This window comes from Leopardus geoffroyi, chromosome C3 (genome assembly GCF_018350155.1).
Source record: "Leopardus geoffroyi isolate Oge1 chromosome C3, O.geoffroyi_Oge1_pat1.0, whole genome shotgun sequence".
NCBI classification, from domain to species: domain Eukaryota; kingdom Metazoa; phylum Chordata; class Mammalia; order Carnivora; family Felidae; genus Leopardus; species Leopardus geoffroyi.
In genome coordinates this window covers 24397936-24410434 of record NC_059338.1, presented here as the reverse complement: position 1 = coordinate 24410434, position 12499 = coordinate 24397936, and the positions used below count along the sequence as shown (strand labels likewise).

At 34.7% G+C, this 12499-nt stretch overlaps 1 protein-coding gene and 1 long non-coding RNA gene across 13 annotated transcripts in view; one reads left to right on the top strand and one right to left on the bottom strand.

The window, feature by feature from the left end:
* KCNT2 (potassium sodium-activated channel subfamily T member 2) overlaps window positions 1-12499 on the top strand; it is a 363773-nt gene that overhangs the window by 124268 nt on the left and 227006 nt on the right. For all 12 annotated transcript variants that reach the window (XR_006706948.1, XR_006706947.1, XM_045456156.1 and 9 more), the window contains 3 exons: window positions 4463-4537; window positions 6074-6157; window positions 9773-9867. Coding sequence is in view for 10 of the 12 variants with exons in the window: in XM_045456156.1 (XP_045312112.1) it covers window positions 4463-4537; window positions 6074-6157; window positions 9773-9867 (254 nt within the window). In the remaining 2 variants the exon portion in view is untranslated. The remainder of the gene's footprint in view (window positions 1-4462; window positions 4538-6073; window positions 6158-9772; window positions 9868-12499) is intronic.
* Window positions 1-12499, bottom strand: part of LOC123586778 — a 43786-nt gene that overhangs the window by 25495 nt on the left and 5792 nt on the right. Inside the window, exons 2-3 of the long non-coding RNA XR_006706949.1 lie at window positions 10385-10447; window positions 3356-3425 (exon numbers count right to left, since the gene is read on the bottom strand). This is a non-coding gene — a long non-coding RNA (uncharacterized LOC123586778). The remainder of the gene's footprint in view (window positions 1-3355; window positions 3426-10384; window positions 10448-12499) is intronic.

The window sequence follows — 12499 nt, the reverse complement described above, 5'->3', positions numbered from 1 at the left end:
TTCAGATTCTGTGTCTCCCTCTCTCTCTGACCCTCCCCCGTTCATGCTGTCTCTCCCTGTCTCAAAAATAAATAAAACGTTAAAAAAAAAAAGAAAATAAGATTAAATGAAATAAGTATTTAACATAATTTTGAAGGACATTTTGGATTTTATTTTATGCTTCTCTACATAATGTCATTGTATAGATACATTTTTTTCACAATAATTGTTTTTATTATGTGGATTTTTATAACCATAGTTAGGTTCCCTAACACTCAGTGTAACTTGGGAAAACTTTTTATATTTTTTTTTCATTAGCTAATTTTAGGGGAGATATTTATTCATGTATCTCTCAGTTCAGGAGAAAACCTGAGATCTTAGAATTAAACCTAGTGAATACAATAAAAAGACATGCATTATTTTTAGCAATGAGTATATTGCCTCACTGTATAATTTTAGATCATGAAAATTAGCCCTTGGAGGGAAGATTATTCATTTTCAGGGGATTGGCACATTAGGTGTGCCTTTAGAAAAATAATCTAGGTAATGTGGTAGGTGAATCGGAATGGGACAAGAATGAAGGGAAGGAGACCAGCTAGGAGCCTCAACCAGATCAAAGAGGGGGAATGAGTTAGAATAAGAACTAAGCAAACTCAGTATCTATTTATGAATCAGGAGATCTTATTGACCAATTATACTTAGGTAGATTGGGGGAAGGAAGATGTTAATAGTTTCTCCAGGAGTTTTGGTTTGTGTTACTGGGGAACCAATCAGGGCAAAAATCATAAATTTTACTTCTAGACATTTTACACACAAGGTACCATTGAGGCTTCTGTATGAAGCAGTGGCTTAAATAGTGGAAATGAAACAGAATCTCAGAGATACAATATTGATCTGGGCTAGAGATACAGCTTTGGAAGTCATTGGTTTATTATTGAAAACAAGTTGACTTTGAAACAGACGAAACTACCTGAGATAGGTTTGTAGCCAAGTACTCTTAAAATACTTTCCTGCAGAAATTTTCCATTGGAACTCTGTGGTTACAAGTTAAACAACTAATGTATAACTATATTCAGGTAGGCTTCAAATAATAAAATCCTTTCAAGCATTTCCATTTGGATCCAATAGAAAGAAATACAAATACTTAAGTTGAAAATATAACACAGGGGCACCTGGGAGGCTCAGTCAATTAAGTGTCTGACTATAGTTCAGGTCATGATCTCATGGTTTGTGAGTTTGAGCCCACGTTGGACTCTCTGCTGCCAGCGCAAAACCCACTTTGGATCCTCTGTCCCCCCCCCCCCCCCCTGTCCCCACACCATCCTCTAGCGTGCACACTCTCTGTGCTAGCTCTCTATCTCTTTCCCTCTCTCTCAAAAGTAAATACACGTTAAAAAAATAACACAATATGCCAAGAGGGGGAAGAACATGTATAAAATATTTGGGAGTATAATTTATTCATTAACATGAGCCCTAACAGGCATAGAAACAAATAGTTGTATAAAATGTTACAAAGTCTTGTCAGGAGAGTAGTGGTAAAGGCATGGAGAGTAGGGCATTCCAAGCAGAGGGAGAAGTATGAGCAAAGTTATAAAACTATGAAATATCCTACCATGTTCAGAGAATTGTATAAAGTTCAGTGTGGATGAATCTGTGGTTGAATTCAAGATGGAAATAGGAGTATAGTAGGTTCGAACCAGACCAGTAATCAGAGTTAAGTTCCAGATTATGAACTTTCATATAATATAAGGAGTATGGTTGTTACTATGTTGGCAATGACATTTTAGAATGAATACTTTGCCTTTAATATAGACGATAAATCGGAAATTAATTAAGTCAGATACCAGTTATGAGAGTTTTTTTAATTGAGAAAAAAAATCATAAAATAAAATTGAAGTATTACAAATGGAAATGAAGCAAACCATCAGAGATAGAAAAGATTTTTCCTGGGGCACCTGGGTGGCTCAGTCGGTTAAGCATCTGACTTCGGCTCAGGTCATGATCTCGTGGTTCCTGAGTTTGAGCCCCACATGGAGCTCTGTGCTGTTGGTGCAGTCCTCTGTCTCCCTCTCTCTCTGCCCCTCCCCCCACTCATGCGTGAGCATGCTCTCTGTCTCTCTCTTTCTCTCTCAGAAATAAATGAACATTTAAAAAAAGAAATGACTTTTTACAAGAAAAAGGTTTTTTATTTACTATGAACCAAGTTTTTGCAAAGAGTGTCTCACAGCTATGAGAACTGATACAATCCTGCTGTGCCTTAATAGACATAGCTTTCCATATCACCAGTGGTAACTATTTTCAGACTCTTTCTTTTGTTGATTACATCATTCCCTTTCCCCGTGAACAATCATTAACATCAAAGAGAGGTATACAATCAGTAGTAAAAATACACCAAGGACAGAATAAGCCAAATGTTTAGCATTCTGGAAACTGAGCCATGTAAAAGACTGATGAATGAAATGGTGATATTAACCTGCACACACACACACACACACACACACACACACAATCATGACATAATTAAGATCGGTTATAACTGGTTTATTAAATATGTCTGACTTATTGCAAGTAAGAAAGGCCTCTAGTTTTCCTATACTTTTTGAAATCCTCACATCCTCCTGATCCATGCTGATCAGATGATATCTCAGACAGATCTCAGAGCTTTTCCAGTCTCTTCAATCACAAGGCAGATTCGTTTTAGTATTTAAGAAGTTATGGCCAATATATATAAACATTAAAATTCTCATCCACGTTAAGGCTTTATCTAGTCCTTGGCTCAGACCTGTGTGGGACATGGAATCATTGTGGAGGCCGTCTGCTGTTTTCACTTCCTCTCTTATTTGAGGCTGCTGATTCTGGTCCCACCAGGGCTGAAGAGGCACAGGGAGTGGGGTGAAGTCAGCTTCTGGGATGCAGGTGCCTGACTGACACAAGTGTAGTCTGATGTTGGGTTGTCTTGCATGGCAGATACAAGTAGGGCTTTTGTGGTCTTCCTCAGGCCTTTGGCTGAAGGCCTTGGATTCCTCAGTGCCTCTGGCTGGACTAAACTCCTCAGGTCGCCATCTGTTGAGGTCTCGCTTCCCATTCAAGTATAGTCTTCCTGAGTATAAACTCCTTTAAAATGGCCATACGTTTTATTCTTTAGAGCCTATATCTCGTTCCCAGAAAACAAGTACCTTTGTTTTAGAATTGGCAAAATTGTGACTCGCTCTCATTTCAGCCCTCTTTCTTGTTGCACTGTTTTCTCTTCATGTTTAGATGTTTTAGGCATTAGCCAAATACAGTTTCTATGTGTGAGTCAAGCTCTTTAAGTGGCTCTCTTGAGCCCTTCTCACTTAGCTTGAAGTAATGAGAGAAGCTCCAAAGCACCACTTACCTCTCTGTATGGAGGGCTTCTCATTGCTCCCATTTCTTCCACCTGCTCCCTCTACCACTTTTTATGTAGCCTGCAGATGGTAATGAACGAAATACAGGAAAACTTAGTACCTAATATTTGAGTACATGGACAATAGCCAACCTAGAACCTTGCTTTGTGATGTGGAAGTATTTTGTATCACTTTAATGTTTTAAGCCTTTGGGACTTCAAGGATAATTAAGAAAGACTCCCCATCTTGAAGCCAGTGTTATAAAATAATTGAAAATTACAGAAACCCAGATTTCCAATTGTGTTTTAATATGGAGATCCCTTTATAGAAGAATAAGCTGCTTTAGGGCATTCAGAGTTGTTTTTCATCGGACACCATTTAAGAAAGAGCCAGTGATTAACCTGTTTATATCAGAGTCAGCTTTATGGGTGTTTAATATGTGCATTTGCACAGTGTTAAAGATTTAGAAGGACCTGCTCTTTTTTTAGTATTCTTATGTCACCTTCTGGAAATTGTTAATAGATTGTTAATAAGAGATCCTGAATTTTCATTGTGCACTAGGCCCCACAAATTATGTTGCCAATTTTTATTAATATCGTTGTACTATGTGTGTCGGGAGATTAGAATCTAGATGATTGAAAAAGCCCTTCTTTTTACATTTTATCGATATAAAACCATTGTTAATACCAATAAACATTAACAAGTGTATGTGTTTATAAACTATTTAATATGCTTTACAGTTTGTGAATATAATTCACATAGTAAAAACATTAAAATTGAATCACTTTTTACTGATTCTGTAGGATCTTTGATATTTGTTTTATTTTTACTAGTAACCTTTCTTCCATGAAATAGTGTATGATCAAAATGTGTTGTGTACAATATTCAAGAATTACTATAAATGTTTGCTTTATTTCTTAAACTTACCACAAAATTGAGAGAGTACAATTACACTTAGAAAAATACTCTTTAAAAGTCATTGCTATATCTTTATAAAATGATTTGGTATTCTGCTAATGTAAGCATCCTTGCTAGAGAAATTCTGAGTGCTGTCTTTTTCCCCCTTTAATGGGATTCAGTATAATTGACTTTCATTTTTATTTATTCTTTCTTGGAAGGGAAACATCTGGGAACAGATTTTACGAATACCCTTCATCTTGGAAATAATTAATGCAGTTCCCTTCATTATCTCAGTAAGTCCTAAAAGCATCTTTAAAATAAATAATTTTGTTATTGGACTTAAGTCTTTAAATCTAAATACTAATATATAATATATTAGTTCCAATAAATGATTTTGGGCTTTGGTTAGAATCATGGTATTAAAAATAAGTAGTAAAATCAGTTGGATAACTGGATTGTGAAATTAAATGAAAACTAATGAGATTTAGTGCAATAGCAAAATAAAACACTTTTTAGACATATATGCTCTAGATGTGCCATTTAAACAGGTGTGGGTATTATCTAGACAGAGTAGAAATTAATCATTCCATTTCTTGTGTGTATTATGGACTTAAAAAAAAAGAAACTAACAAAAAGCAGAATGAGACCTGTAAATATAGAGAACTGATGCTTGCTGGCAGGGGTGGGGGGGGGGGGTTGGTCTGGGCAAATTGCTTGAAGGGGAGTGGGATACAGGCTTCCAATTATGGAATAAATAAATCATGGGAATAAAAAGCACAGTATAAGAAATGCAATCAATGATACTGCAATAGTGATACAACAGGACAGATGATAGCTATACTTAATGGTGAACATAGCTTAATGTATAAACTTGTCAAATCACTAAGTTGTACACCTGAAAGTCATGTAACATTGTGGGTCAACTATACTCAGATTAAAAAAAAGATATCAAGCATTTATAAAAGTTTCTCATACTGAGAATATATTTATTTCTAGCTTAGACACAATTATTTTACTATGTTCAATTCTCTTGTTAATAAGAAAGTTGCCAATAGCCAGACAGCTAGCAATTTTTTCTTCTTTACCAAAATACAGTGGAGTACCAATTCTATGAAGATCCTGCTCAGTTGCAGCCCCATAAACAGATAACCAGCACTTTCCCATTGCAAAATTAGGTTTCAATCTCCATTTCATAGAGTTATGATAATGTCTGTTGGGAATATGCTTTGCAACACTTTATTTGAGTTTTATTTGGAAAATTATGAAAGTAAGAAAATATTATCTAAAGCAGTTGCTTACTTCTGATAATTATTTTACTTTTAGTGATTTATCTAGAGGAACAACTGGAACGAGATTAAATGACAGGCTACCTAACTATAATCCAATTGAATAGGTTCCCAATGTCACTTAAATTGTTTGAATCTGAAGAGAGTAAGTGGTAATGTTGAGCAAAAGGAAACCTTCTCTTCTTACTCCTCCTTTCCCCCTCAAGTTGTAGGGAAGAGAGAGGTAATGTCTGCTGTAAACTGTCACACTGAGAGATTTAATGGTAGAATTACCATAGTTGTAGCTGATATTCAGTGGGAGCTTATTATTTCCTTTCTGCTTCTACAATAATTCCCAAAGAAGTTTTCCGTAAGAAAGACTTAGATGATAAATGCAAAGATCATATCTTCTCCTCCCATTTCATTAATGAGTTTAAAGTATTTGTCACATTTAAAAAAATTATATGTCCTTTAATCACTTTTTTCCTGTTTTACACTTATTTTCAATTTGCTGGCTATGATTTTTGCTTTGAGATAAAAGTTTAGCTCTGGTTTGTTTTTCAGATCTTCTGGCCCTCCTTAAGGAATCTGTTTGTCCCAGTCTTTCTAAACTGTTGGCTTGCCAAACATGCCTTGGAAAATATGATTGTAAGTATGACAGTGAAGTGCAAATACAAAACTATTTTCAACCCTCCATTATTTCTTAAATCCTTTTGATGCTCAGACTAAACAGAGAGAGAAGATGATTTGAAGTCTTAGTCTTGTACTTCCACACTCTTCCTCCCTATAATAGAAACTCATACTATTGTGATTTATTCAGGTATAACTAAATTTCTAAATGTCTTATTTTTAAACTTCTTTTAAATTAATGTAGTATTTTAGTAATAGTTTCATTTAAATGTTTATGAAAATGAAAAAGTTTTGGTAAAATACTTTCAAATAATGAAAGTGATATGTTGTATTAACATTGAAGCTAATAGACCCTAAGTTTGCTTATATCCTAATTCAGGATGACAACTTTTTAAATGCCCATATTGCCAAGTCACTGCCTTTGTAAGGCCCTTTGAACTGGTAAACAAAAATCATTCAGATTTTCTAAATATCACCAAACCAAAGCTACCTGCTATTTGGACAACAAATTAACCAATCTTGTGAAGAGGAATAACCTTCCTAGGCAATCTGTTGATATATAATGGGAGTCCTTGTTTTAAGGATTTAGGAGGTGATGTCAAACTGCTCTTTTTTTTAATGTTTGTTTATTTTTTGAGAGAGAGAGAGAGGATGAGCAGGGAAGGGGCAGAGAGAGAAGGAGAGAGAGAATCCCAAGCAGGCTCCGCCCTATAGCACAGAGCCTGATGCGGGGCTCAATCTCATGAACCATGAGATCATAATCTGAGCAGAAATCAAGAGTCAGAAGCTTAACTGTCTGAGTCACCCAGGAGCCCCAGATGTCAGACTGTTCTTAGCTGTAGGTTTTCTCACATTCCATAAAGATATGTGAGATTTTGTGAGGTTCTGTATTGAACCTGGAAACCCTTCATTGTAAGTCATCCTTTTAGATTTTGTTAGGTTGGGTTGTGAGTGGGATATTAGGAGGGAGAAAGAGAAGGAGAAGTAAGAGATTCAGAACTCAAGAGTTGTGCCACGGTTGGATTTTGCTGAAGGCTGACCCTGTGTGGAGGGACTGAATTATAACTATGAGCAAAATGTGTTTACTATAGGCTTCAATATAAGTGAGCCGTGAGACATTTTCTCTTTAGTCATCAATTCTATAAATGCTAATATGAGTCTACTATGTGCCAAGCACTCTGATATGATAGCTAATGATTTAACTTTCTTCATCTTCAAAACAGAACAAAAGTACTTACATTACAGACTTGCAATGAGAATTAAATAAAATTACATATATGTATAAACATATATATGTGTGTGTGTGTATATGTATAAAATACTGTATCTGGCACAAACACAGTCAGGGCTCAAGCAAGCCCTGAGCCAGGGCTCAACAAGCAGACTTGTTTTATTTTAAATGTTTTTTTTTAAAAAGAAATGAACATGAAATTTTAGCCAAAGGAATATTTGGAATAACATTTAAGTATTCTCAACCAAATGAATGTTTCCAAACATTGAGTAACAACTGGAGTCTCATGAAAATACATGAGCAAACAGTAGGGGAATGTGGCCTGTGAAGTGGTTTGAATAAACATTGGGCTGTCTTATCTGTCCCCCCCCCAAAAAAAAAACCCAAAAAACATTTTTTCACTGAATATATTTTGCCCAAATTGTTAATGAAAAAAATACACCATGAAAAAATAAATCTCATTTTACTAATTTGTGTTATTAGTTGGTGGAAAAAAAATAACCTAACCACTGGAGGAGTCATTAGTCAATCATTGAGAGCAAAAGTAGTGCTTTGTAATGTTAAGTTAGGATTCATTTTCCACTGTATTTCTATATTTTGCTTCTCCTTTCACTGATTGCTAAATTTTTAGTTTTTCTGCTCATTAACCCTCTGTCAAAAAGAAAGTAAGGAATGAGAGGTAAAATTGTAACCAACTTATTTTTTTTGTTTTCATAACAGTTTTGGTTAAATATGTGGTAGAAGAAGGTAAAGTAATGTTTTGTTGAGATTTTATATTGGTGAATTGATTTATTTCAAGCAATACCGACTTTAAGATGGTTAAAAGTTTATTATAAAATTTTTGAGATGAACAGAAAACTATAAATTATGAAAACCTATAAATCTATCAGACTTTATATCCTCCTAATATTTTCTATGAAAAACATGCATACCTATCATATATGAAATTATATGTTCAATTTTATAATTTGAATTAAAAAAAATTTTAATGTTTATTTTTGAGACAGAGACAGAGCATGAGCAGGGCAGGGACAGAGAGAGAAGGAGACACAGAATCCAAAGCAGGCTCAGCTCCTGAGCTGTTAGCATAGAGCCTGATGAAGGGCTCTAACTCACGAACTGTGAGATCATGACCAGAGCTGAAGTTGGATGCTTAACTGACTGAGTCACCCAGGCGCCCCTTGAATTTTGTTTTTATAGTGCCCAATTTCCTATATCACTAAATACTTTTTTCAAATCATTAAAAAAACTTTTTTAATGTTTATTAAGTTTTGAGAGAGAGAGAGAGCATGAGGGTGGGAGGGGCAGAGAGAGAGGGAGACACAGAATCTGAAGTAGGCTCCAGGCTAATGAGCTATCAGTACAGAGCCCAATGCATAGCTTGAACTCACAAACGGTGAGATCATGACCTGAGCCGAAGTTGGACACTTTGGTTGGACACCAACTGAGCCACCCAGGCACCCCCTTTTTAAATCGTTTTTAATGGCTGCATCTAAATCTGTTATATAGTTTTGATCAGTTAATCATTTTGTATTGCATATTTTAGTTACTTTAATAGTAATGAACATTTGTTATTTCATATAAGTATTATAATTTTGTAATAAAGGTGAACATACGTAAATATTGATTTTTATCTCTGATTATTTTCATGTGGTCAATTTTTAGAAATTATGTGATTGAATAAGTACTCACTAAATTAATGAATGAATGTATGAAATAAAAAGGACAGGGCTGTGACCTATGTTACTAAATCACCTTCAAGACATTTTATAACAAAGTACATAGGCAATATCATATGTGAGTGCTCATATTTTGTATCTTAAACAAGACTGGGTATATATTCTTTAATGTCTTTCAAATGGAAAGATTAAAAAGCATATCTTGAATTCAACTTTATATTAATGAAGTTAAACTTAAAAAATTTTGTTCATTGGCTATTTAGCCTTTGATTTTTATGATAGATTGCCTGGCATATTTCATGTCATTTTTCGTGATTCAGAGAATGAGATGTGATTGTAGCTTGACCTACTTACTGCTTTCCCCTAAATTGAATATATTGTTTTCTGATCTTTTAAAGTTAGAATTTTCCATAAGAGATCGTGCTTATCATGGAGGGCTGTGAGAGTCAGTGCAACATCTCTGTAGATGTTGGTAAGGCAAGTAACTGAAATTTGGTGCTTTGGTGGTCCCCCATAGTATTATGTTTGTCATATGAATGCTAAGGTAAGTTACATTTAGACCTAGGCAAAAATGAAGATATGTTGCTATATCCATTTAAAGTATATGTATCAAGTGTGCACAAGATAGCTAAAATATAATACATAGTAATAAATGTAGTGAAACTCATGGATATTTAGTATTTTCAAAATTAAAATATGCTTTTTTTTTTGGTTTTATTTTAGAATGATCTGCACAGAGCCATACAGCGTACCCAGTCTGCAATGTTTAATCAAGTTTTGATTTTAATATCTACATTACTATGCCTTATCTTCACTTGGTAAGATTATACATATCATTTTTATTGTTTCATTTAATTATAGTTTTTAAATATTATATATCATTTGAAATGAGTTGGCTAAAATAGATATTCTCTACAAATGTAAAGGATCACCTACAGAATCAAAAGTGAAATCTCTCCTTCAGTCTTCCAGAAAAACCAAGAAAGCACGTCTATCATTTGGTATTGATATTTACTGCAACTTTGACATTTTCCCAAATGCTGTAAACAACCAAATCACAAGAATTTGCACTGCATGCCGTAGTTGTCAAACAAGAAATTTTCTTTCAAACTGCTGACTTGGAGGTGCCCTTATCTTTCTTACAATCTTCAAAGCAGAAACACTGTTGAGAAAACTGTCATTACCCATCACTGTCTCTGCCTGTGCCTTCTCTCCATGATGTTTCAGTACGCAGTCAGGCAGAAAGCAAGGGCAGATGTCCTGCCAGTGCAATGTAAGACCTGGTTCTTTGCTTTGTTATAGAAAACAAGTATTTCTTTTTCTGGAAAGTCTCACCTTGATGATTATAAAGTAATCCAGTGGGAAATGGTGCTCTGCACATATGGACTCGTGTAGATCCTTAAGTGGAGGGAAAAAATGTGAAAATCAAAAAACGAGGTAGAATAATATATCAGTTACAGGAGTCTTAAATATTATGTGCAATGGTGCTCTGTCCTGGATTTGACCTATTCAGAAAGAGAAAAAGCTAATTAGGAAGTACAAAATAAGAAGAATGCCTTCATGTGCTAGTACAACTGAATCAGATATAAATAGAGCTATAGGTGTACATGTGTAAACATAGGTTGAGATATATAGGCACAGTAATACTTTGTGTCAGTAGTTTGCAGTGCCTATCTCTTTTAACTGGATTTAAAATGTTTTATTGCATACTTTATATCTTAAAAAATAAATATATTTTAAGATACTTAATGTCTGTAGATACAAACTATCTCTCTAAACTTGACACAAAGCTATCTTATCATTTAAACCTTTTTTACTGTTCACAAATTGTTTTTATTGTTCACCTCGTAAACACCTACCTGCATAAATATGAAATATTAAGAGTAATGATTTCCCTCTAAAGTCACTAAAAATTCTTAATTTTAAGATAATGACATCATATAAATAGTTTAAGAGGGTTTTTTTGTTTTGTTTGTTTTACCTAAGGAAAAATACTACTAATTAGAATTTTTTTTACTTATGTACATGTTAATATTTCAAATGCTGAAAAATTGAAGAAAGTAAAGTGATTTAAAAAATATTATTAGAGTCTGTTAAAGTAAAGTTAGTAAAGAAGCAATTGAAATATTAATGCTAAAAAAGGATAAATTATTTTTATATGGTAATGGTTAGTTCAGTACTTTTGTTTTGGAAGCATCCTTATCACAGTGAATCATGCATAGTGGGCTCTCTATTTGCTCTTACTTTCTGCCTATATGTCTATTTCTTGAGTAGTTTTTTTTTTTTTTTAATTTTTTTTTTTCAACGTTTATTTATTTTTGGGACAGAGAGAGACAGAGCATGAATGGGGGAGGGGCAGAGAGAGAGGGAGACACAGAATCGGAAACAGGCTCCAGGCTCCGAGCCATCAGCCCAGAGCCCGACGCGGGGCTCGAACTCACGGACCGCGAGATCGTGACCTGGCTGAAGTCGGACGCCCAACCGACTGCGCCACCCAGGCGCCCCTTTTGAGTAGTTTTTATTTTCAAAAGAAGCACCTAGCCACTTTCTCACACTAAGGAATGCAGCAGTGCTAGATAGAGGGTTTTCATGATGTATATGAAATTGCTGTTATGCAGTTTATTTCTCATTTAAGTCATTTGTTTCACTTTTTATTTTGTTTGAAGTTAGAGTTGCTTTTGTTGGTGTTGATCTTGTGTACTATTGTTTTTAATCACACGTACATTATCAATATGCAATGTCGTTTTTAATCACTTGTATGTTCATATATTTATATTAACATGTTTCTAAATTATAAAATCTAGAATGGGGAAACTGAAGTTTGATTTCTTTGTGTGTCCTCCTCTAGCCATACAAGCAAAATGTCATCATAAATCATGACCATCATAGTAAGGTAGAATAAACCTTGTATGAATTCACCATCAAAAGTGCAGTTATGTACAAGAAAAAATATAAACAATGTTATATTAGTTATAACACACAAGCGTTGTAACAAAGTTACACCACACACACTATAAAATATGAATATACACAAAGATTCAGCAACTTAAACAAATAGAAATGTTTAAGTAGTCTGTCCAGATGCCTGGGTGGCTCATTTGGTTCAGCATCTGGCTCTTGATTTTGGCTCAGGTCGTGATCTGACAGTTGTGAGATCAAGCCCCGAGTCTATGTGGAGCCTGTTTAAGATTCTGTCTCTCTGTGTCTCTGTGTCTCTCTCTTTCCCTCTTTTCTCTCTCTCTCTCCCTCCCTCCCTCCCTCCCTCCCTCCCTCCCTCTGCCCCTCCCTCCCACCCAAAAGAAAGAAAAAAAGAAAGAAATGTTTAAGTAGTCTTTCTAAGAAGGTTACATTAGCTTAATACTGCTGGAGACTAAATTTTCTTATAACTTGTTTTCTACCATTCCCAAAACATGGTTTCCATTTCATAGCTCAAGATGACTACTCTAGTCT